We start from the raw sequence: 22,992 nt of genomic DNA, 5'->3' as shown, positions 1-22,992 counted from the left end.
ACTGAATATGGGCTATGGAAGTCTGTTAGGGGCACTGGTCAGACAGCTCTATAGTACCAGGTCTCCAGAGCTTGGAACTATCAGTGCTGAGATGAACAAGCCCATAGAACCAGTGTGACCCATTTGAACTGCCGATGCTAGACCAGGGAATTGAGAAACAGAGGGAGCAGGCCAGGATACCACGGGTAGGGGAAAGTGAGCCTGAGAGAAGAGTGCAGCACCCAGCTGGGCTATTCTGTCCATCCAAAAGTTATACAGGGCAGAGACCTATGTCAGTGAATCATGAAATGCCCAGTGTGTGTGGGGGAGGGGGGAGGAAACTGAGATGCCTTAAGATCTAGCCCCCAAGGAAGCCACCATTACCAGAGAAGAAGGCATCAGAGAGTCTGAGAAAAGATTGAAACAACCAAGATCTCAGTAAGAAAACATCCAGTACAATTCCTTTGGGAATCCAGTACAAATCCCTATGCAATCAGAGCCAGAAAGAAAAAGTGAGTTGTCCAATGTCACAATCTAATTAATTGTAGAATAAAAAAAAAATCTCCTCAGTATTGGTATAGAACTTCTTCCAACACACCATTAAAACTAGGTAACATTTACCTGGTGAGAGTCAAGTGCATTTCATTAGTGTTTTGGGGATTTTCTCTTGTCTTAAAGACCAGCTGATAAAACCGAAGTCTATTATGCCAGTTTACTTTTCAACCAAGCAACATTTATGTACACATGCAAACACGCACATAGGTAGACACATGTGAACGCACATATGTACATGTGTATGTATACATGTGTATGAACATATATGTGTGCACATAAGGCATTGTGGAAAGTGAAGTAGAATCAGAAGAACCGGATTCAAATCCTAATAATTATTCCACATGTGACTTTCAATTCTCAGGACTAAGGTTCCTTCTCTGTAAAATGAATAGGTTGGATTAGACAATATCTAAGATATTTCAAATCTTTATACTTTAATCCTATATTAGCAAATAATGTTGCAGTGAAGACATAGCTAGGGGCTCACAGAGGAGTCAACTCATATCAAGGGAAGTAATACAAATGTAGTTTCAACACTTTGGATGGGAACAGCATCAAAATGGCAACACTCAAGCTGGACAGCTCCATTTACTTTCTCAGTCAAAAACAAGATAGGACAAGATGTAGAAAGTAGGAGAGGGAATGGAAGAGATCCCTTCTGGGCCAGCTTCCCTTATCCTTGTCAAAGTTTAAATCATCTACTTGCTACTAATGATCTGGCACTTATGGTACCATAGATAGAATGCTTGACCTGGAATCAAGGAGACCTGAATTCAAATGTGACCTCAGACATTTACTAGCTGTGTGTACCTGGGCAAGTCACTTAATTGTTTTCTTAGCTATAAAGTGGGAATAATAATAGGACCTAACTTCTTGGGGTGTTGCAAGGATCAAATGAGATAATATTTGTAAAGCAATTAACATAGAGCCTGGCATATAGCAGGTGCCATAAAGATGTTAGTTAGTTAGTTAGTAGTAGTAGTAGTAGTAGTCATAGTAGTAGGAGTAGGAGTAGTAATAGTAGTAGTAACAGTAGTAGCAGTAGCAGTAATAGTAATAGTGGTAGTGGTAGTGGTAGTGGTGGTGGTGGTGGTAGACCCACCACCAGAACGTTGTGCTACTTAATGTAATAACAGGATGACTTCAGAAACTTTGACTCTTCCAGACAGGTCCCATTACAAAAATATCAATTGGTTTCATAATAATTTACCACATCAAGACAAAGTAGACAGCAAATCTCATTTCAAACAGAAGTTTCATCAAAAACTATGTGAATTTGTAAGAATAGTCAATCATTATCATAATTTTCAATCCTGTATTAGCAAATAACATTGCAGTGAAGACACAGCTAGGGGCCCACAGAGGAAACATTTATATTACCTTTTAAGATTCACCAAGCATTTTTACCCATTCTAATTGCTATTCACAGTATCCCTATAACTTTGGTCCAAGAGGTATTATCACCCTCATTTTTCGTGTATAGAAAATTAGACCATGAGAAACTAAATGACTTGTCCCAAGTCATACAGAAGTATGAGGCAAAATTAAACCATGACTTTACCCTGATTCCAAAACCAGGTCAGGAAGTCCAAACTGCTCACTCCAGTACCTTCTAAAAGTGATTTTTATCTTTGTTCTTAAAATCATACCACAATCATTTTTTACAGGAATTATTCTAGGTATCTCTAAGTAGAAGCGTTTGACTGCCAATGATTTCATGCCAATTCTACGTGAGAGGATCCACAGGGGATCTATGGAGGACAGGATCCACAGAGGCAATGTGTAGGGATGGGTAGAGAAATGGCATTAGAGTCAGGAAAACCTAGGTTCATCCCTGTTTCTTACCCGTACTGACTGTTTGAGCCTGAGCAAGACTCAATCCCTTTGAGTCTCAGGAAATACATCAGGAATACAAGGAGTTGTGAAAGAATTGCCATTCTCCATGAAAGTTGGGGATTTCCTCAAAGGGATCATAGATTTTGAGTTGGGAGTGAATTTAGAAGTCATTTAGTAAAAACTTTCTCATTTTATAGAGATATAAACTGGGGTTGAGTAACTTAGTGACTTAGCCATGGTCATAAAGGTAGTAATTGACTCCTGATCCAGTATTTTTCACTGTGTCATGTTGCCTCTCCAAAGAAATCAGAGGCGAAAGTAAATGATGATGAGGATGATTATAATGATAGCAATAGAAGAACAGATACAGGAACAATTATAGAGTTCATCGATCCAACCACTTACATTTTACTGATGAAAAAAGAGGCTCAGAAAAGTTTAATGCCTTTCTTCAGGTTCCACTTATCACGAGTGGTAGAAGTGTGGCTGGAAGGCAGATTTTCTGACTCCAGCTCAACTTCAACTATGCCAATTCTTCCTGTGAACATCGTTACTTTCTTAACATGAGTTAACAGGAGAAAGGCATCATAAGCTTACCATAACACATATCCCTCCCTCTGAAACACTTTTAAGAAGGATGCTAAATCTCTTCCAGCTCCCATCTTAGAAAGTCCAGCAGAGAGCTCTGTATATGTATGCTATGATGTTGTTTGTTCTTTGTTTTGGAAGATAACCGATGATATCATGGGTGATGACTTGTACGTGTATTGGATTTAAGTGAAGCTGAGTTGCACAAAATCATCTGCCTCACTCTCTCTTCTTAAGGCACCAAAGTCCAGTGGCAGGACAAAAGTCAAGATGACTGGCAATGGCCTAGGATCCATGTCATGGTAAAGGCGAGGCTGAAGCCTCCAATCAAAGGGACCTCCTACTGGGTCAACATTGCTCTATATGAAAATGTCTCTATCATCAGTAAGGATATCTCTGTGACACTAATTGGTGATAAGAATTAATAAGAAATTAGGATCAACAAAACACTAACAATATAATTACTGCAGCATGAGCAATAACTGAAACTAAAGACCCAGAACTCCCAATGACTTATGCTGGAACAAAAGAACATAATTACCCACACTCTTTCAATTTCCAAAGCACTTTCATAAGTAAGCACAAAGCAAAAATTATGTGAGTCGGTATTCTGTGTGTTTATTTACAAGAATGAACAAGGATGTGTTTATGGCTTGCTTTTTTTCAAAATGTACTAATAATTACTGACCTTCATACGCATAAATTTTATCCTTGGTACAATGAGGGGGTTAGACCAGACATTTTGCCCAGTTTTTTTTAATGCTGTGATTGTAAGTAAACTCCTTGAAGGAAGTAATATGTGAAAGAAACACACAGTTTTGGAGCTGTGAGGTATTCAATGATGATCTACTTCAATTTATAACTAGAAAAGGATACCTTTCATTACACAGCCTACAAATTGTTATCTACTTTTCACTTGAGGACCTCCAAGGAGGAAGAGCCCAGTACTTTCCAAGACAGGCCTTTGGAATAATGGGTAGCTATTTTGATAAGGTATTATGATTTCAGGCTGTTGTTGTTGTTGTTCAGTTGTTTCAGTCAGGCCTGACTCTTCCTGGCCCCATTTGGGATTTTCTTGGCAAAGATACTGGAGTGGTTTGCTATTTCCTTTTCCAGCTCATTTTATAAATGAGGAAACTGAGGCAAACAGGGTTAAGTAACTTGCCCAGGCTCACATAGTTCTTGCCTGAGGCTAGATTTTAATTCAGGTTTCCTGACTTTAGGCCTGCCACTCTATCCACTGTACCACCTAGCTGTCCCATTATGCCTTCATACCAACTATTTATTTCATTTTCATGTTGGTGAATAGCTATGCCATTTATCTCTACAATGTAATGCCATTACAGATAATATTTGGATTACAGTATCTGTTTGCCGATTCTAGTTATTGTCATTTGGAATAAAAAATAAAGACTAACTCCAAACACCTCCATTGTACTGGTGTCTGTAGGGATTTTTAATCTGTACTATTGGATAGCTGTCAGGAAATGTTTCATTATATCAATCCCTACCCCAATTTTTCTAAAAGGAGATTGGATGTTGACTAAGATATCAATGTTTTGTTTGTCTTTGTAAATCCAACACCTAGCACTTTGTGCCCATGGGAAGTACTTTCTGAATGTTTGTTGAATTGATTGAATCAGATTACATGTATTTCATCAAATAAGAAATTGACTATTGCATTTAGTGTTCAGAACCAAAAACTAGACTCAGTGCCTCATATGGTCAGGTACCTAATACTCTTTGCAGGAACTCAATAATGCATGTTGACTGACTCAGTACAATAGAATCTGGATGAAATTAAACTATGATAAAAAATTAAAGCATTATTTTTATGAATTATCACTTGTCATTAAGCACAGTAGAAGTTTAGAAACTGTTGAACTTAACTGAAACATATTGGATTGTAGTTTCTGTAAAAATGAAGGGAATTTTCAGTATAGTTATTACAATAGAACACAAAATGCTATTTTTCCCCTTCAATTTAAGCTTAAGTAGCTAGAGGTCAGCACTAATTTTAGGTGTTGTTTTTATCACATTTTCATTTCAATAATACTTAAAGAGAAAGGTTTCCTTACTTGTAATATCATCATTCATCTCTTCGAGTTCATTGTTGATTCCAGCATCTATAGAGCTCATTATTTTATCAATCTGTAAAAAAACAAAAACAACGAGAACTCATTAAATGTCTTCATTGCATCTGATAATTTCCCAAACACAAAAGCAGAACATCTTTAGTATTGTGCACGCAACAATACCACAATCAAGGGAAAGCTTTAGGGAGAAGTCTATATTACATTGGATCCTGTTATTAAAAATAAAATCATACTTTTTTGTAGAAATCGGACTCTGGCATCTTTTCCTTCATGCTTTAATGAATTTAACTTAAACATTAATGGTAAGATTTTAAGTAATTTTTCATATACATATTATACATGTGTGTACATATATATGAGACAGATAGAGAGAGAGAGAGACAGAGAGAGAGAGAAAGAGACAGAGAGAGACTCATCAGTAGCAGCACATGTTTCTAGTTGTTTCCCTATAAGATATGAATTATTAACAAAACAGAGAAACACACCATTGGAAGGGACGTCAGAAACCATCTCATCCAATCCAACATGAAAAACAATTCATTGGCAGTATCCCTAACAAGTCAACAATTCAACCACTTCCTGAAGACCTCCAATGAAGAAGGAGCCCAGTATGTCCTAAAATGCTCCTTTGTGCAACTCAGAGTTTGTATTTTTCCCCTACAGTCAAGCCTAAAACTTCATGTCTGAAAATTCTGACCATTACTCCCAGTTCTATTCCTAGGGGGCAAGCAGAGGAAGTTCAATTTTCCAGGAGACCACCCTTCAAATTTGAAGACAGGTTTAATGTCCTCACTGAGTCTTCTCTTTTATAGGATAAACATTCCTGTTTCCTTCAACTAACCTTCACACATTATGAATTCAAGCCCCCTTCCAGTGTCTTCACTCATTTCCTCTTCAAGTTCTCCAATTTATCAGTATCCACCTTAAACTGCAATGCCCAGAAATGAACACAGTGCTCTGGATGTGGTCTGACCAGGACAGAGGTCTATCACCTTTGTATTCTTGGAAAGCTATGCTTGTCTTCATTCAGATTAAGAATGCCTTAGCTTCCTTGGCTGCCATATCACTCTTACGGTATGTTGGGATTTCAGTCCACTCAAACCTCCACATCTTTTTTTTAGTGAAGATGTGTGTAAGCACACTCCCCTGTCTTATACTTCTGAAATCCATGCTTGAAACCAAATATCAGATTTGTTATTTATCCCCATTCAACTTAAAATTATTAGATTCAGCTCAATGTTTTGTCCTGTCCACTTTGCATCTTGACTCTGTTATTCATTGTGTTAACTATTGCTTCCACGTTTGTGTCTCTTGCAAATGTGATAAGGTTACCATCTATGGCTTTAAACAGCTCATTTATTAAAAAGATGTGAAATAGAACAGGGCCATGTATATTCCTTGGAATACTGGAAGCTTTTTTAAAAATTTGATATTTAATGATTAATTTAGGGTGAGAGATTCATACTCTCACCTCTACTCATGACCAATGGCATGCCTTTTGTGAGATTATTTATGATGATGACTCTGCCTATGCCCACACAAAAAGCTTATTTCCTCTGTACATGAACTGAATTCATGACATTGGCTACATGTCCTCATTATCTAAGCTAACTAATTCTAAACTCTAACTTCTGCTAATAGCCAAGTGCTCAGTGGTGATTTTGTAGGTCCATGGGTATATGTATGTGTAGGGAAGGAAGGACAAGATCCACAATTTCATGGGTGTAGGGAACTCCTAATGCTGCCAATGTTGGTATCTACACTGGATGTCATTGTCTTAGAGCATTACCTGAAGAACTGAGAATTAAGAGATTTGCCCAGGGTCACTCAGTCAGCATATGTCAAGGGTAGACCTTGAATTCAACCCTTTCTGAAGATGACTCTCAGACTTCCTAAAGCACACTGCCTTATAACTAATGAAAGAGAATACAGATGCAGAAAATTGGGGGAAAAACCACCTGTTACCTACTAGATGAAAGCATGAAAATAGCAGGAATGTTGATTAACGGGAAGGAAGCTGATCACATAAGTAGTCAATATTTGCTATTTAACCATCTTTTCCATGTCCTTGCAACAGTGGAATTTCCTTGACATAACAAGAAGGGTGCTGGCCTAGAAACCAAGAGAGCTAGAGTCCTGTTTTTTTTTTTTCTGGATCCGTCACCATATGCAATTCTCTTGGACTCTCTGAACCTCAATTTCTACAATGGTAGAATGAGAATACTAAAACATGCCCTACCTACCTCATGGGGTTGCTCGGAGGAATGAGTTTTATAAAGTGTAAACATCTTCATAAACTATAAAATGATATATGCATTATATTTTTAAAAATTTGCACCATATAATTAGATGGGCATCAATTCCTTTGGTCATAAAAAGCTTTCTCTTCATATGAGGAACTATGTTCGATCTATGATACTAGTTGCAAAATAGTAAAGCATTTCCATTAGATACCCTTTCTGCCTTCTATGATGAACATACTCTTTTCTTTTTACCTCTAGAAGTATAAGACATTTAAAATCTGTCCCTTCCCCAACTACCCAATTCCACTGTCTTGTTTAATAAATAATAAAAAAAAGATTCAACTTACTTCTTCCCATTCAGAAGTGAAGGAAGGAGTCCTCTCAGAATTCCCTTTAGAACTGGGTTCAGTTGTTGAGGATTCACTCCAGTTCACCCTTGAAGTTTTCTCAGTGGATGGGTAAGCAATGAGATCAGAATCAGATTTGGAAACATTTTTGGACAAATGCAAATCAAGAAGGGCCTTTGGCAAAGACCGTATCCTTCCTAGAGTACAGGCTCGCTCCACGAATCCTCCTGTGCTAACACCCCACTGGTCCCCATTCCCATTTCTTGTTCCATTTCTTGCTGTTCTTGTGCCAACAAGGGTGTGATTTTCTAATGGATGGCTTTTTGTGTGAAAAATGGTTCTACTAACCACTTTGGGCTTAATTTTCTTTACTGGAGCTCCTGGGTTATTTCCTGGTGGAGGCTGCTGATAATGGACAGGATTATTCATCAAACTAATTTCTTCCTGTGCTCTTCCGCACATGTTTGCTTTGCTATAGAGACGAAGTGGGTTATCAGGGGACTCACAGGCTGGAGAAGATCCATGGAGCAGGCCTGCAAATTGCCCAGGATCATGGTCCTCTGGAGGGTCATTTTCTTCCTGTTGACAGGGATCTGCAAAAGGAGAAGAATGCAATCAATTTCTGTGTTTGCTTCAATTTTGTTGGTAAATGTCAACAAAACCGTTAATAATTGCTTTGCCATTCTTAATTTCGAGGAGTTTAGGTTACCATGTCTGATTGATTTCTATGTGGCCTTATCTTACTTTGCAATGGATTTGCTTCTGACTTATAGTGAACATAATGCATATTTGTAAATGGAAGTCTTCTAAAATAAACTAGGGGAATATTTCTCTTTTTTCCTCTTAAAAATATTTGATTTTTTCCAATTCCATGTAAAAATAGTTTTCAACACTCATTTTTATAAGATTTTGAATTCCAAATTTTCCTTCTCTTCTCTTCCTCCCCTATTCCCAAGACAGCAAGCAATCTGATATAGGCTGTACATATACAATCACTTCAAATATATTTCCACATTAGCCATGTTGGGAAAAAAAAGAATCAAAACAAAAGGGAAAAACGAAGGGAAAACAAAAAAGTGAAAATAACATGTTTTGATCTATATTCAGACTCCATAATTCTTTCCCTGGATTCCAACAGTGTTTTCCATCATGGGTGTCTTGGAATTGTTTTGGATCATGGATTGTATGGCTGAGAGTAGCCAAGTCTATCATAGTTGATCATCGTGCAATGTTGCTATTACTGTGAACAATGTTCTCCTGGTTCTGTTCACTTCACTCAGCATCACTCCATGTAAGTCTTTCCAGGTTTTTTCTAAAATCCACCTGCTCATCATTTCTTATAACACAATAGTATTCCATTACATTCATATACCATGATTTGTTCAGCCATTCAATTTTCAATTCTTTGCCACCACAAAAATAGCTGCTATAAATATTTTTGTACACATGGATCCTTTTCCCTTTTTTATGATCTCTTTGGGATATATACCTAGAAGTGGTATTGCTGGATCACAGTTTTATAGCCCTTTGGGAATACTTCCAAATGACTTTCCAGAATGGTTAGATCAGTTCTCGACTCCACCAACAATGCATCAGTGCCCTGACTTTCCTACATCTTTTCCAACATTTATCATTTTTCTTTTCTATCATGTTAGCCAATCTGATAGGTGTGAGGTGGCAAGTCAGAGTTGTTTTAATTTGCATTTCCCTAATCAGTAGTGATTTAGAGTTTTTTATATGATTGTAGATAGCTTAAATTTCTTCATCTAAAACTCCCTGTTTATATCCTTTGATTATTTCTCAACTGGAGAATGCCTTGTATTCTTATAAATTTGACTCAATTCTCTATATATTTGAGAAATGAGGCCTTTGTCAGAAATAAAGGCTGTAAAAATTTTCCCATCTTTCTACTTTCATTCTAAACTTGGTTGCATTGGTTTTGTTTGTACAAAAACTTTTTAATTTAATATAATCAAAATCATCCATTCTGCATTTCATAATGTTCTCTATCTTTTGTTTGGTCATAAATTCTTCCCTTCTCCATAGATAAGACAGGCAAAACATTCTTCACTCTCTTAATTTGCTTATGTTATCACTCTTTATGTCTAAATCATGTATGCATTTTTACATTATCTTGGTATACAGTGTGAGAGGTTGGTCTATGCCGAGTTTCTGAAAGCATACTATTTTGCAGGTTTCCTAGCAGTTTTTTTGTCAAATATTGAGTTCTTATTCCAGAAATTGGAGTCTTTGAGTTTATTAAACAGTAGATTACTATAGTCATTTACTACTGTGTCTTCTGTACTTAACCTGTTTCACTGATCTACCACTCTATTTCCTAGGCAATATCAAAGAGTTTTGATGACTACCACTTTATAATATAGTTTTAGATCTGGTATGGCTAGGCTACCTTCCTTTGCATTTTAAAATTATTTCCCTTGATATTCTTGACCTTTTCCTCTTCCAGATGAATTTTGTTATTATTTTTTCTAGCTCAATAAAATAGATTGGTGGTTGTTCGATTAGTTTGGCACTGAATTAATAAATTAATTTAGGTAGAATTGTCACTTTTATTATATTAGCTTAGCCTACCCTGAGCTACTGATATTTTTCTAATTGTTTAGATCTGACTTTATTTGTGTGAAATGTGTTTTGTAATTGTGTTCATATAGTTCCTGGGTTTGTCTTGGCAGGCCGACTCCCAAATATGTTATATTGTCTACAGTTATTTTAAATGGAATTTCTCTTTCTATTTCTTTCTGTTGAGCTTTATTGGTAACATATAGAAGTGCTGATGATTTATGTGGGTTTCTTTTATAACCTGCAACTGTGCTAAAGTTGTTTATTATTTCAAGTAGTTTCTTTAGTTGATTCTCTAGGATTCTCCAAAAACGTCATCATATTATCTGCAAAGAGTGATAGTTTTGTCTCCTCATTGCCTATTCTAATTTCTTCAATTTCTTTTTCTTCTCTTATTGCTAAAGCTAACATGTCTAGTATATTACTGAATAATAGTGGTGATAATGGGCATCCTTATTTCATTCCTGATCTTATTGGGAAAGTTCCTAGCTTATCCTCATTAGATACAATGCTTTAAATAGATACTACATATTATTTAAAGAAAGGCATTTATTCCTATGCTCTTTGGTGTTTTTAATAGGAATGGGTGCTATATTTTGTCAAAAACTTTTTTCTGCACCTATTGAGATAATGAGAAATTTCTACTAGTTTTGTTACTGATATGGTCAATTATGCTCATAGTTTTTTCTAATATTGAACCTATCCTGCATTCGTGGTATAAATTCCACCTGGTCATGGTGTATTATCCTTGTAATAAATTGTTGTAATATCTTTTCTGATATTTTATTTAACATTTTTTGCCACTTAAATTTAATTTATTTAATATATTTAGTTTTCAGCATTGATTTTCACAAGAGTTTGAATTACAAATTTTCTCCCCATTTCTACCCTCCCCCCACTCCAAGATGTCATATATTCTGGTTGCCCTGTTCCCCAGTCAGCCCTCCCTTCTGTCACCCCACTCCCCTCCTATCCCATTTTCCCTTCCTTTCTTGTAGGAGAAGATAAATTTCTGTGCCCCGTTGCCTCTGTATCTTATTTTCTAGTTGCATGCAAAAACTTTTTTTTTGCTTTTGAACATCTGTTTTTAAAACTTTGAGTTCCAAATTCTCTCCCCTTCTCCCTTCCCACCCACCCTCCCTAAGAAGTCAAGCAATTCAACATAGGCCACATGTGTATCATTATGTATAACCCTTCCACAATACTCATGTTGTGAACGACTAACTATATTTTGCTCCTTCCTAACCTATCCCCCTATATCCAATTTTCTCCCTTGACCCGGTCCTTTTTGAAAGTGTTTCTTTTTGATTACCTTCTCCCCCATCTGCCCTCCCTTCTAGCATCCCCCCCCCTTTTTATCTTCTTCCTCCTTATTTCCTGTGGGGTAAGATACCCAATTGAGTGTGTATGGTATTCCCTCCTCAGGTCAAATCTGATGAGAGCAAGATTCACTCATTCCCCCTCACCTGCCTTTTCTTCTCTTCCTACAGAACTGCTTTTTCTTGCCACTTTTATGCGAGATAATTTACCCCATTCTATCTTTCCCTTTCTCCCTCTCTCAATATATTCCTCTCTCATCCCTTAATTTGATTTTATTTCTCTTAGATATCATCCCTACATCTTCAACTCACCCTATATGTATGTGCATATTCCCTTCAGCTATCCTAATACTGAGGTCTCATTAATCAAACACATCATCTTTCCATGTAGGAATGTAAACAAAACAGTTCAACTTTAGTAAGTCCCTTGCAATTTCTTTTTCTTGTTCTTTTTCTTGATTGCCTTTTCATGCTTCTCTTGATTCTTGTGTTTGAAAGTCAAATTTTCTATTCAGCTCTGGTCTTTTCACTGAGAAAGTTTGAAAGTCCTCTCTTGAAAATCCATAATTTGCCTTGGAGCATGATACTCAGTTTTTCTGGGTAGATGATTCTTGGTTTTATTCCTAGCTCCATTGACCTCTGGAATATTGTATTCCATACCCTTCGGTCTCTTAATGTAGAAGCTGCTAGATCTTGGGTCATTCTGATTGGGTTTCCACAATACTCAAATTGTTTCTTTCTGGCTGCTTACAGTATTTTCTCCTTGATCTGGGAGCTCTGGAATTTGGTGACAACATTCCTAGAAGATTTCTTTTTGGGATCTATTTGAGGAGGCAATCGGTGGATTTTTTCAATTTCTATTTTGCCCTGTGGCTCTAGAATATCAGGGCAGTTCTCCTTGATGATTTCTTGAAAGATGACATCTAGGCTCTTTTTTTGTTCATGGCTTTCAGGTAGTCCAATAATTTTTAAATTGTCTCTCCTGGATCTATTTTCCAGGTCAGTGCTTTTTCCAATGAGATATTTCACATTGTCTTCCACTTTTGCATTCCTTTGGTTCTGTTTTATAATATCTTGATTTCTCAGAAAGTCACTAGCTTCCACTTGCTCCAATCTAATTTTTAAGGTAGTATTTTCTTCAGTGATCTTTTGGACCTCCTTTTCCATTTGGCTAATTCTGCCTTTCAAGGCATTCTTTCAAGGCATTTCAGAGCTCTTTTGCCTTTTGAATTAGTCTATTATTTAAGGTGTTGTTTTCTTCAGTATATTTTTCAGTATTTTTTTGGGTCTCCTTTAGCAAGTCATTGACTTGTTTTTCATGGTTTTCTCACATCCTTCTCATTTCTCCTCCCATTTTTCCTCTACTTCTCTAGCTTGCTTTTCCAAATCCTTTTTTGTGCTCTTCCATGGCCTGAGACCAGTTCATGTTTTTCTTGGAGGCTTTTGTTGCAGGCTCTTTGACTTTGTTGACTTCTTCTGTGTGTATGTTTTGGTCTTCTTTGTCACCAAAGAAGGATTCCAAAGTCTGAGACTGAATCTGGGTGCATTTTCGCTTCCTGGCCATGTTCCCAGCCAACTTACTTGACCCTTGAGTTTTTCAGCGGGGTATGACTGCTTGCAGAGTAAAGAGTTCTATGTTCCAAGCTTGGGCGGATGTGCTGTTGATTTCAGACCTATTACAGCCAGCTCTGCCACACCAGCACTCCTCCTTCCCTAAGAACCCCCAACCTGGACTGGACTTAGATCTTCAGCAGGCTCTGCACTCCTGCTGAAGGTGGGCCTGGGGCTGGAAGCAACTGCAGCTGTAGTTCTGTAGCTGCCCCACCTCTGCTGCCCCCGGGGCGGTGGCCGAACCACAAACTCCTTCCCCTCCCCTCAGCTTTTACCACTAACCTTCTCTGTTGTCTTTGGTGTTTGTGGGTTGAGAAGTCTGGTAACTGCTGTAGCTCAGTGATTCAGGGTGCTAGGGCATGCTCTGCCCTGCTACTGGTCTGTTTGGTCTGCCCCGCCCACGCTGGGCTCCGCTCTGTTCCGCTCCACTCCCAGCTCTGTGCAGCATAGATCTCACCCAGCAACCATCCAGGCTGTCCTGGGCTGGAGCCCTGCTTCCCTCTGCTATTTCATGGGTTCTGCAGTTCTAGAATTGGTTCAGAGCCATTTTTTATAGGTTTTTGGAGGGACTTGGCGGGAAGTTCACACTAGTCCCTGCTTTCCAGCTGCCATCTTGGCACCCCCTTATTTAAAATTTTCATCAATATTCATTAGGGAAATTGGTCTATAATTTCCTTTCTCTATTTTGATTCTTCTTGGTTTTGGTATCAGTACCAGATTTGTATCATAAGAGGAATTTGGCAGGACTCCACCTATTTTTTTTCCAAATTGTTTATATAGCATTAGTATTAATTGTTCTTTAAATGTTTGGTAGAATTTATGTGTAAATCCATTTGGCCCTGGAGATTTTTTTTATGGAGTTCATTGATGACTTGTTCTATTTTATTTTCTAAAGTGAGGTTAAGTATTTTATTTCTTCCTTTGTTAATTTGGGCAATTTATAATTTTTTAAGAATCCATGCATTTCACTTAGACTGTTAGGTTTATTGGCATAAAGTTGGGCAAAATAGCTCCTAATTATTGATTTAATTTCATCTTCATTGGTGGTAAATTCACCTTTTTCATTTTTGATGCTGGTAATTTGGTTTTATTCTTTCTTTTAATCAAATTGAACAAAGGTTTACCTATTTCATTGTTTTTTTTTTCCATAAAACCAGTCTTTATTTTTATTACTCAAATAGTTTTCTTAATTTCAATTTTATTAATCTCTCCTTTGAGTTTCAGAATTTCTAATTTGCATTTAATTGGGAATTTTAATTTGTTCTTTTTCTAGCTTTTTTAGTTGTAGGCCAAGTTTGTTGATCTCCTTTTTCTCTATTTTATTTATGTAAGCATTTAAAAATATAAAATTTCCTCTAAGTACTGCTTTGGCTGCATCCCATAAACTTTGTGATGTTGTCTTATTATTGTCACTCACTATGATGAAATTGTTGATTGCTTCTTTCATTTGTTGTTTAACCCACTCATTCTTTAGGATTAGATTATTTAGTTTCCAATTAATTTTAATCTATCTTTCCATAGTCCTTCATTATATATAATTTTTATTGCATCATGATCTTAAAAAGATGCTTCTGTCTTTCTGCATTTGATTGTGGGGTTTTTATGACCCAATACATGATCAATTTTTGTGTAGGTGCCATGTGCCACTGAGAAAAAGGTACATTCTTTCCTATCCTCTTTCAGTTTTCTCCAGAGGTCTATCATATCTAACTTTTCTAAAATTCTATTCACCTTCTCAACTTCTTTCTTGTTTATTTTGTAGTTAGGTTTATCTAGTGCTGAGAGGGGGAGGTTGAGGTACCCCACAAGTAAAGATCTGCTATTTCTTTTTTGTAACTCATTTAATTTCTCCTCTAAGAATTTTGATGTTACGGAACTTGGTGCATATATGTTTAGTATATTCAGTATTACTTCCCTGTCTATGGTACCTTTTAGGAAGATGTAGTTTCCTTCCTTATCTCTTTTAATTAGATCTATTTTTGTTTTGCTTTGTCTGAGATCAGGATTGCTACATTTGCTTTTTTTTTTACTTCACCTGAAGTATAATATATTCTGCTCCAGCCTTTTACCTTTACTCTGTTTGTTGCTCTGCTTCAAATATGTTTCTTATAAAGAACATGTTGTAGGATTCTGTTTTTTAATCCACTCTGCTTTCCCCTTCTGTTCTTTGGGAGAGTCCATCCCATTCACATTTGCAGTTATGATTACTTCCCTCCATCGTATATTTCCCCTTGTTTATACTTTTCTCCCTCCTTCCTCCCTGTCCCACCTCACCAGTGTTTTGCTTCTGACCACTGCCTCCCTCAATCTGCCCTTATTTCTATCAGCTCCCCCCCTTTTATTTCCCTCTCCTACTTCTGCCAAACCTTTTCTCACAACTTCCTCCCTTTTCTTTTCCCTTTCCCTTCCTACTTCCCTAAATGGTAAGAAAAAATTTTTACACCCAACTGAGTGTGTATACTATTCCATCTTTGAGCCACATCTGATGAGAGTAAGGTTCAAACAATGTTCACCCCTTCCCTTCTTTCCCTCTACTGTAATAGGTCTTTTGCACCTCTTTATGTGATCTAATTTACTCTATTCTGCTTCCTCTTTTCCTTTTCTCTCTGTACAATCATTTTCTAACCCATTAATTTCTTTATGTTATCACTCAATGTATTTCTACACTCTCTGTCTATGTATACCCCTTCTAATTGACCTAACAGAGATACAGTTCTCAAGAGTTCCAAGTTGTGTCATATTTGAAGGTTGAATTTTCTCTTCAGCTCTGGTCTTTTCATCAGAAATGATTCAAAGTCCCCTATTTCATTGAATATCCATCTTTTCCCCTGCAACATTATGCTCACTTTTTCTAGGTAGTTGATTCTTTGTTGTAATTGTAGTCCCTGTGCCTTCCAGAATATTATATTCCAAGCCCTCTGATCCTTTAATGTAAAAGCTGCTAAATTAGTATAATCCTGACTATGGTTCCATGATATTTAAATTGTTTCTTTCTGGCTGTTTGTAGTACCTTGACCTGATAATTCTGGAATTTGCCTACAATATCCCATCAAGTTTTCATTCTGGGATCTCTTTCAGGAAGTGATTGGTAGATTCTTTCAATGACTGGTTTACCTTATGGTTCTAGGATATCAGAGCTTTTTTCCTTGATAATTTCTTGAAAGATGCTGTACAGGATCTTTTTTGATCATGTCTTTCAGGTAATCCAATAATTTTTAAATTCTCTCTCTTGGATCCATTTTCTAGGACAGTTATTTTTTGCCATGAAGTATGTTATTTTTCTTCTATTTTTTCATTCTTTTGATTTTGTTTGACTGATTTTTGATATCTCATATTTATTAGCTTGCACTTGCCCAATCCTAATTTTTAAGGAACTATTTTTCTTCAGTTAGTCTTTGTACTTTCTCTTCCATTTAATCTATTCTATTTTTTAAACAGGTTTTTTGTTCAGTGGATTTTTTTTTCCAACTTGGCCAAGTGGATTTTTTTTTCTTCAGTCAATTTTCATCCTTCCTTTTCTAAGTTCTTGACTCTCTCTTGTATAACTCTCATTTCTTTCCCCAATTTTTCTTCTACCTTTCTTATGTGATTTTAAAAATCCTTTTTGAGCTCTTCCAAGAAGGGTTTTAGGGCTTGAGATCAATTCTTACTCCCCTTTGAGGCTTTGCCTATAAGCACTTTGACACTGTTGTCCTCTTCTGAGTTCATGTTTTGATCTTCCCTGTCATCATAGTAGCTTTCTATCATCAGGGCTCCTTTTTGGTTTTTGCTCATTTTAGCCTGTTTTGTGACTTCTAAAGTAGAGCTCTGCTCCTGAAGCACAGGGAGTACTGTTCTAAGCTTCTTGTGCTAGGGGCCATAGGGCCAGTCACTACCTTTATGCACCAGGGCCTCAGGTGCTAGTGGCTTGCCCACTGTGCTGGGGTGGCCCAACCTGGTCATGCCTATTTTTCTGGGGATTCCTAGAAGTTTGCTTTTTGTGCTGGGGCTGGAGGCCTTATGGTTGGCCTGTTGTTCCACTGGCCTGCCGAGCCAGCCCCATTGGGCCTTGGTTGCTGATATGTGCTGTGGCTAAGAGCCCTGCACTGTCTTGCCTGGACACTGCCTGTGCTGGGATGTGCTCCCCCTTCACCCAAATGAGACAGACCTAAAGTCCTTCTAAGTTATCTTAAGCTGGAAAATTGTTTCATTCCATCTTTCTGTAGGTCCTTTTGCTCCAGAATTCATTTAGAGGCTTGATTTAACAAGGTATCTGAGGGAAACTGGGAAGAAATCAGGCAACTTCCTGGCTCTTCTCTACCATCCTGCCTCTGCTGTCTAAGGCAATATTTCGAAGAACCTTCACCTTGCTACTTTCAGAGAGTCTTTTTGTGGCTTGGAATAAAGAAAATATAAGTATTCTTAAAGTAGGGAAGATCCAACCCTTCCCCCAGCACTCTCATTAAGTAATCCATATGAATGGAGGATATGGAAGTCATCAAATCCAACTTTTACCATGTATTGGTGAAGAGATTGAATCTTGTCTAAAGGCACACAGCTAGTTAGACTGGAAGGTTGGGTGGATAAATTAGGAGTTTCTAAAATCTCAGAATAGGAACAGACTTCAGAGCCCATCTAATCCAACTCATATCTTAACGAGAAATATTTTCACATCATGCCTGATGAATGACTATCAAATTTTTGTTCAAGAACATCAGTAAAAATCTACTACCTTCAAAGGTAGCCCCTTTTACTTTTGAATATCGTTAATTTTTAAGATGTTTTCCCTTATATTAAGCTTTAGTTCCTCCTTATATCATTCAGCTTCCACTCACTGTTCATAGTTTTACATTCTTCAGCTAAGAAGAAAAAATATTATCATCTTACAATGTTTGTAAAGAAACAGCATGAATGACATTTTTCAAGAAATCATTTATGAAAATTTCTAGAGGTATAGAAAAGGATAGAAGACAAAGTTAAGAATCACTGAATATACAGGAATTTGACAGAGAGGAATCATATATTAAACTCACTTAGAAATGTAGTTTTCAAACTACAATTACAATTTCCAAACTACATTGCAAACATTAAAAGGGGGTGGAATTTACATGTAGCAACGAAGAAGCAAATAAGGTGACAACAAATTATTTTTTATATCACATAAAATTTTTTTAATGAGAACTAGATTGAATAAAAGTTAGGTTCAATATCTCCTCTAGTAAACAAATGTAAATACATTATTGTAGGGGCAGTAATAAGAAATACAGTTATGATTAATTTTAGTTTACAGAGTCTGATGTCACTGTAAATACATAATTGAGAAGAATTTTACATCCATTTGACCACTTATGGACTCATGGAATCTTGGAGCCAGAAGAAACTTTGGCAAGCAATTTTTCAAAACAAATCTGGAGGGGCAGCTAGGTGGTGCAGTGAGTAGAGTACCGGCCCTGGAGTCAGGAGGACCTGAGTTCAAATGCGGCCTCAGACACTTGACACACTTACTACCTGTGTGACCTTGGGCAAGTCACTTAACCCCAATTGCCCTGCCTTCCCTCCTCCAAAAAAAGAAAAACAAAACAAAACAAATCTAGGCATACTATTCGATGGAATATTACATTCTTACATTTTAAGATGGTGATTTATAAGCTTATTGAAAGGCACTCTCCATTCTTGTAGATGCCCATAGGTTAAACAATCACTATGACTTTTATCCAGTCAAATTGCTTTTGTCATTTTTGAGTTTATTCCAAAGCTACAGAAAAAGTAATACATAGTGAGGGTAAAAAAGAAAAGATGGAATTCTATTGATTTGGAATCATTCTTTCTTACAAAACAGAAGAATTAATGGTGATGACTGAAGTAAGTTGTTAAATGAAAAATAGGATGCAAAATCTTGCCTCTTAAACTACTACATGACCAAAACAATTCACTTACCCTTCCTAGGCTTCAATTTCCTCACTTGTAAAATGAATAGTTTTAACTAGATGACCTCTGGGGACCCTTCCAGTTCTAGATCTATTATTTATGTAATAAATAAATGTCACATATGTGGAAAAGCAGGAGAATCAAATAATTAACATGAGCAAAAGTTACATAAACTGAATAGTTGGCTAGAATTCACACTGAATTCTAAAGTTATATGATTTTGGTACTCACTCCACAAATACTCATCCACAAGATAGTGGAAAAGTCCTAGAGGAACCCAGAGTGGGAGTAATTTGCTTGGAGTAACATGGCTAGAGTGACAGAAGCAATCTTTAAATTGAGGTCTTCATATCTTCACGGTATGGCACTCTATCCAAATAGACCACGGCCTCTATTACATATCTAAAAGTCATTAAAGATTGCATGAGATATATGATATAAAAGTAAAATTTCAGAATCATTTCCTCTCCCATTTGTTAAAGTCAATGGTTAACACTGACCTCAATACTTCAAAAATTTTATGTATTAATAATTGCTGTTTAAAGCTATATAATATCCTTTTAAATTAGAGGAAAACAGGTTGGAATTCCTCTATAGCTCCCATAATAGAGGCACAGAGTTCTGTAGTGCTTTAGGTTAATAAGGGACTTGCAGGTGAACAGTCCTATGATGTACACAGTGCAAATATAATTATCGCCATCTTACAGGTGATGAAACTGAGACTGTGAGAAAGTAAATGAGTTGCCCAGGACCAAGCAGCTGGAAGCACAATTAAAGAGAAAGTAAATAGGAAAGAAGATTAATAAGCATTTAGATAGTGCCTTTGTGCCAGGCAATGTGGTGAATGATTTTTAATGCTGTGAGATAAGGGCTATGACTATTTCTACTTTACAGTTGAGGAAACTGAAGTAAACAGAAGTTACGATGACTTGGCTAGGGTCATATAGCTAGTAAGTGTGTGTGCCCACATTTAAATTCAGGTCTTCCTCTCTCCAGGTCCAATGTGTCACCAGTCTGCTGCATCACCCACTGTCTCAATTTATGCGTTTCCATTAGCTCAAGTGAGTCACTTCACATTTATTCAATATTGTAAGACTACAAAAGAACAATAATGAAATATTCCCACTGGAAGCTCTACCCAGGGGTCTAGATCAGAAGGATATTATTATTTTTGTATGAAAATGTCATTGAACCTAAGGGAAGAAAAAGATTAAGATCAGAAAGCTGGGTCTCACATCAGTTTTTTCATCTATCTTTCTCTTTAGCTGCTGTGATTCTCTGGAAGATATTACAAGCCAAGAGCCTGTGATAAGATGGTATCAATGGATACACATTAAGAGATAATTCTGAAGTAAATTAGTTTGGAATCCAATTTCTAAAACTTGCTAAAGAAATACATATAGACTATTTGCCATTTGGAATGTCCTGCTGAAAGGCATTAACCAAGGCAAGAGATTTTCAGCTTGTATTCCTTAAGGAGTTTTCGGTTTTCTTATTTTTTTCCAAGCCTACTTTAGACAGGTGCTGCTAATGGACAATAAACGTGGTTCAGGATTGCGCAAGAATACCAGACCTGATCACCTCTAGGAAGATACATGACGTTTTCAATAATCTTAATCTATTCCCAGACTCCCAAAGCCCAAAATTTTAGTCCCCAAAATGTTAGATCATTGTAAATCAGGAACCAAACTAACTCAGAAGTATTACAATTGCGAGGGACCTACATCTATGAACATTGGAAAGACCTATAGTAGTTATAGCAGGCTATAGCATATTACAAAAAAAGACTTATCTATATGCCATCATTGAGGACAAAAATGACAAGAGAAGGCAACGTGCTGATCATATATCAAGAGAGAGGGATAATTTGAGTGCTGCATGACTATTTGCAAAATATTAACAAACCAGAGCTATATTTTCAGCCTGCTGGATGCCTCTATAGGAATTTATGAAAAGACAAGGACAGAAGTGAAAAGGACCAGAATCACGAGCTCATCAAGTTCTGGAACTGACCTGGAAAGGCACTGAGTCCAAGATGCTCACTTTACAGAGGAGAGAAATGATATCCAGAGAGAGACCATGGGATTACATACATAGGGTTGGAAAGGACTCCAGAGGCCACCAGTTTCAATTCCCTCATTTGTCAGGCAAAAAACAGATGAGGTAACTTGTTTTGATCAGTCAATACACATATACAAACAGCCTACTGTGCATCTGTAAGGCACTATAATAAATGCTGAAGATACAAAGAAAAGTAGAAACAGTCCCTGCTCTCAAGAAGCTCACAATCTAATAGAAAAGCCATGAAAATAACTATATTCAGATGAGCCAAGATGGAAATAATCAACAGAAATAATCACTAGAATTAAGGGAAATCTGGAAATGCTTCCTGAGATGGTTAGATTTTAGCTAGGACCTACAGAAAGCCAAGGAAGCTAAGGCAGAGATGAGGAGGCAGATTATTCCATGTAAACATAAGAGATAGGATTCTTTCCCCACTTTTATTTCAGAGATAGGATTTTAATTCAGGTCCTCTGATTTCCCAGCCTGTGCTCTCTGGCATGGATAGGTTGTAATCTTCATCTCTCCATAGAGAACTCATAATGACGAGTTTGGGAATGAAGATCATAAGATGATCTTTAATGGTATAAATTATTTAAATGCGATTGTGGTATTTTCTTCTTACTTTTTTTTTCTGTAATGTGTCTCATTTCATCATGCAGTTTGTAATAACAGCAATAGCATATTTGCAGAATGGTAAGGTTGGTAAAACACTTTACACATATGAATTCATTTTATCCTCATAACAACCCTCAGAAGTAGATGCAATTATCATTATCATTTTACAGTTGAGGAAACTAAGGCAGATGGTGATCAAGTGCCTTATCCAAAGTGACATAGTGAGTGAGTGTCTGAGGCTGGATTTGAACTCATCTTTTTCGGATTCTAGGTCCGGGGTTCTATTCACTGAACCACCTCACATCTCCTCAATTACCAAAATATTTTCTATTAAGACAACCTTCATTTTATCTCTGGTGTTCTATACATCTCAAGCCTTCTCAAAATGAAAAGATCTACTTACTCAAGCACCACTTCCTACAAGAAGCCTTTTTTTGACTTCCCCAGGCATTAGAACTTCCTCCTCTTAAAATACCTTGTATTTTTGTATGTATGTGTATATATATATATATATATTTATGTATTTATTCATTTATTTGTTGGCATAAAATGTATACCAATATTTTCCCCCAGTAAAATGTAAACTCCTTGAAGGAAGGGTCTATTTTCGTCTTTTCTTTGTTTCCTGAGTGCCTATGTTAATGTCTAGGACACAAAGGGAAATTAATAAACATTTGTTTTGTCATTATGCCAAGAGTTGTGTGATTCTTTGGAGTAATTATGCTCTAGAAGTCCAGGGATTAAAGAAAAAAAGTAGTTTTGCCATAATCATTTTCTCTCCCCTTTCTCCCTTTCTCTCTGTAGGTGTGTGTAAACACAAATATGTGCATATACACACATGCATACATACATACATACGTGCATACATAAATACATTTTTGCTGGCAGTTGTAAAAATGCAACTAAATGCTTTCTGTCTTTAAGAATCTCTGTCAGTGGACATCTAAATTGACAGCAGATGGAGACATAACTGCAAGAGAGAAAGCTCATTGGTTGAATAAAACAAAATGTAATTCTCCCCACTGCCAGCGATGGCATGCCTGCTCCTTTGAAAAGATATGAAAGCAGCCCCATCCAAAACCTGTGTATCTAAATTTTAAATAATTAAATGATTTAAAAACCCCAATTTTAGCTATTCTTTCCCTTGCTTTTAAGAGTACGTGAGAAAGAATCAGAGAGTAGGGGTTAAAATCCCAGTTCTACTACTTTGTACATGTGTGACCCTGGCCAAGACCTTTAACCTCTCTAGAAT

General features: G+C 36.8%; 1 protein-coding gene across 1 annotated transcript in view; it reads right to left on the bottom strand.

The window, feature by feature from the left end:
- Nucleotides 1-2,798: 2,798 nt before the first annotated feature.
- The window catches only part of LOC118851200 (ankyrin repeat and sterile alpha motif domain-containing protein 1B-like), a 33,709-nt gene continuing 13,515 nt past the window's right edge, over nt 2,799-22,992 (bottom strand). The window contains exons 2-4 of the mRNA XM_036760707.1: nt 7,645-8,237; nt 5,037-5,109; nt 2,799-2,908 (exon numbers count right to left, since the gene is read on the bottom strand). Coding sequence (XP_036616602.1) covers nt 2,799-2,908; nt 5,037-5,109; nt 7,645-8,237 — 776 coding nt within the window. The remainder of the gene's footprint in view (nt 2,909-5,036; nt 5,110-7,644; nt 8,238-22,992) is intronic.

Source organism: Trichosurus vulpecula, chromosome 5, assembly GCF_011100635.1.
Source record: "Trichosurus vulpecula isolate mTriVul1 chromosome 5, mTriVul1.pri, whole genome shotgun sequence".
Classification (NCBI taxonomy): Eukaryota; Metazoa; Chordata; class Mammalia; order Diprotodontia; family Phalangeridae; genus Trichosurus; species Trichosurus vulpecula.
Note: the sequence above shows the minus strand (reverse complement) of the source record. Positions and strands in the feature narration are given on the sequence as shown.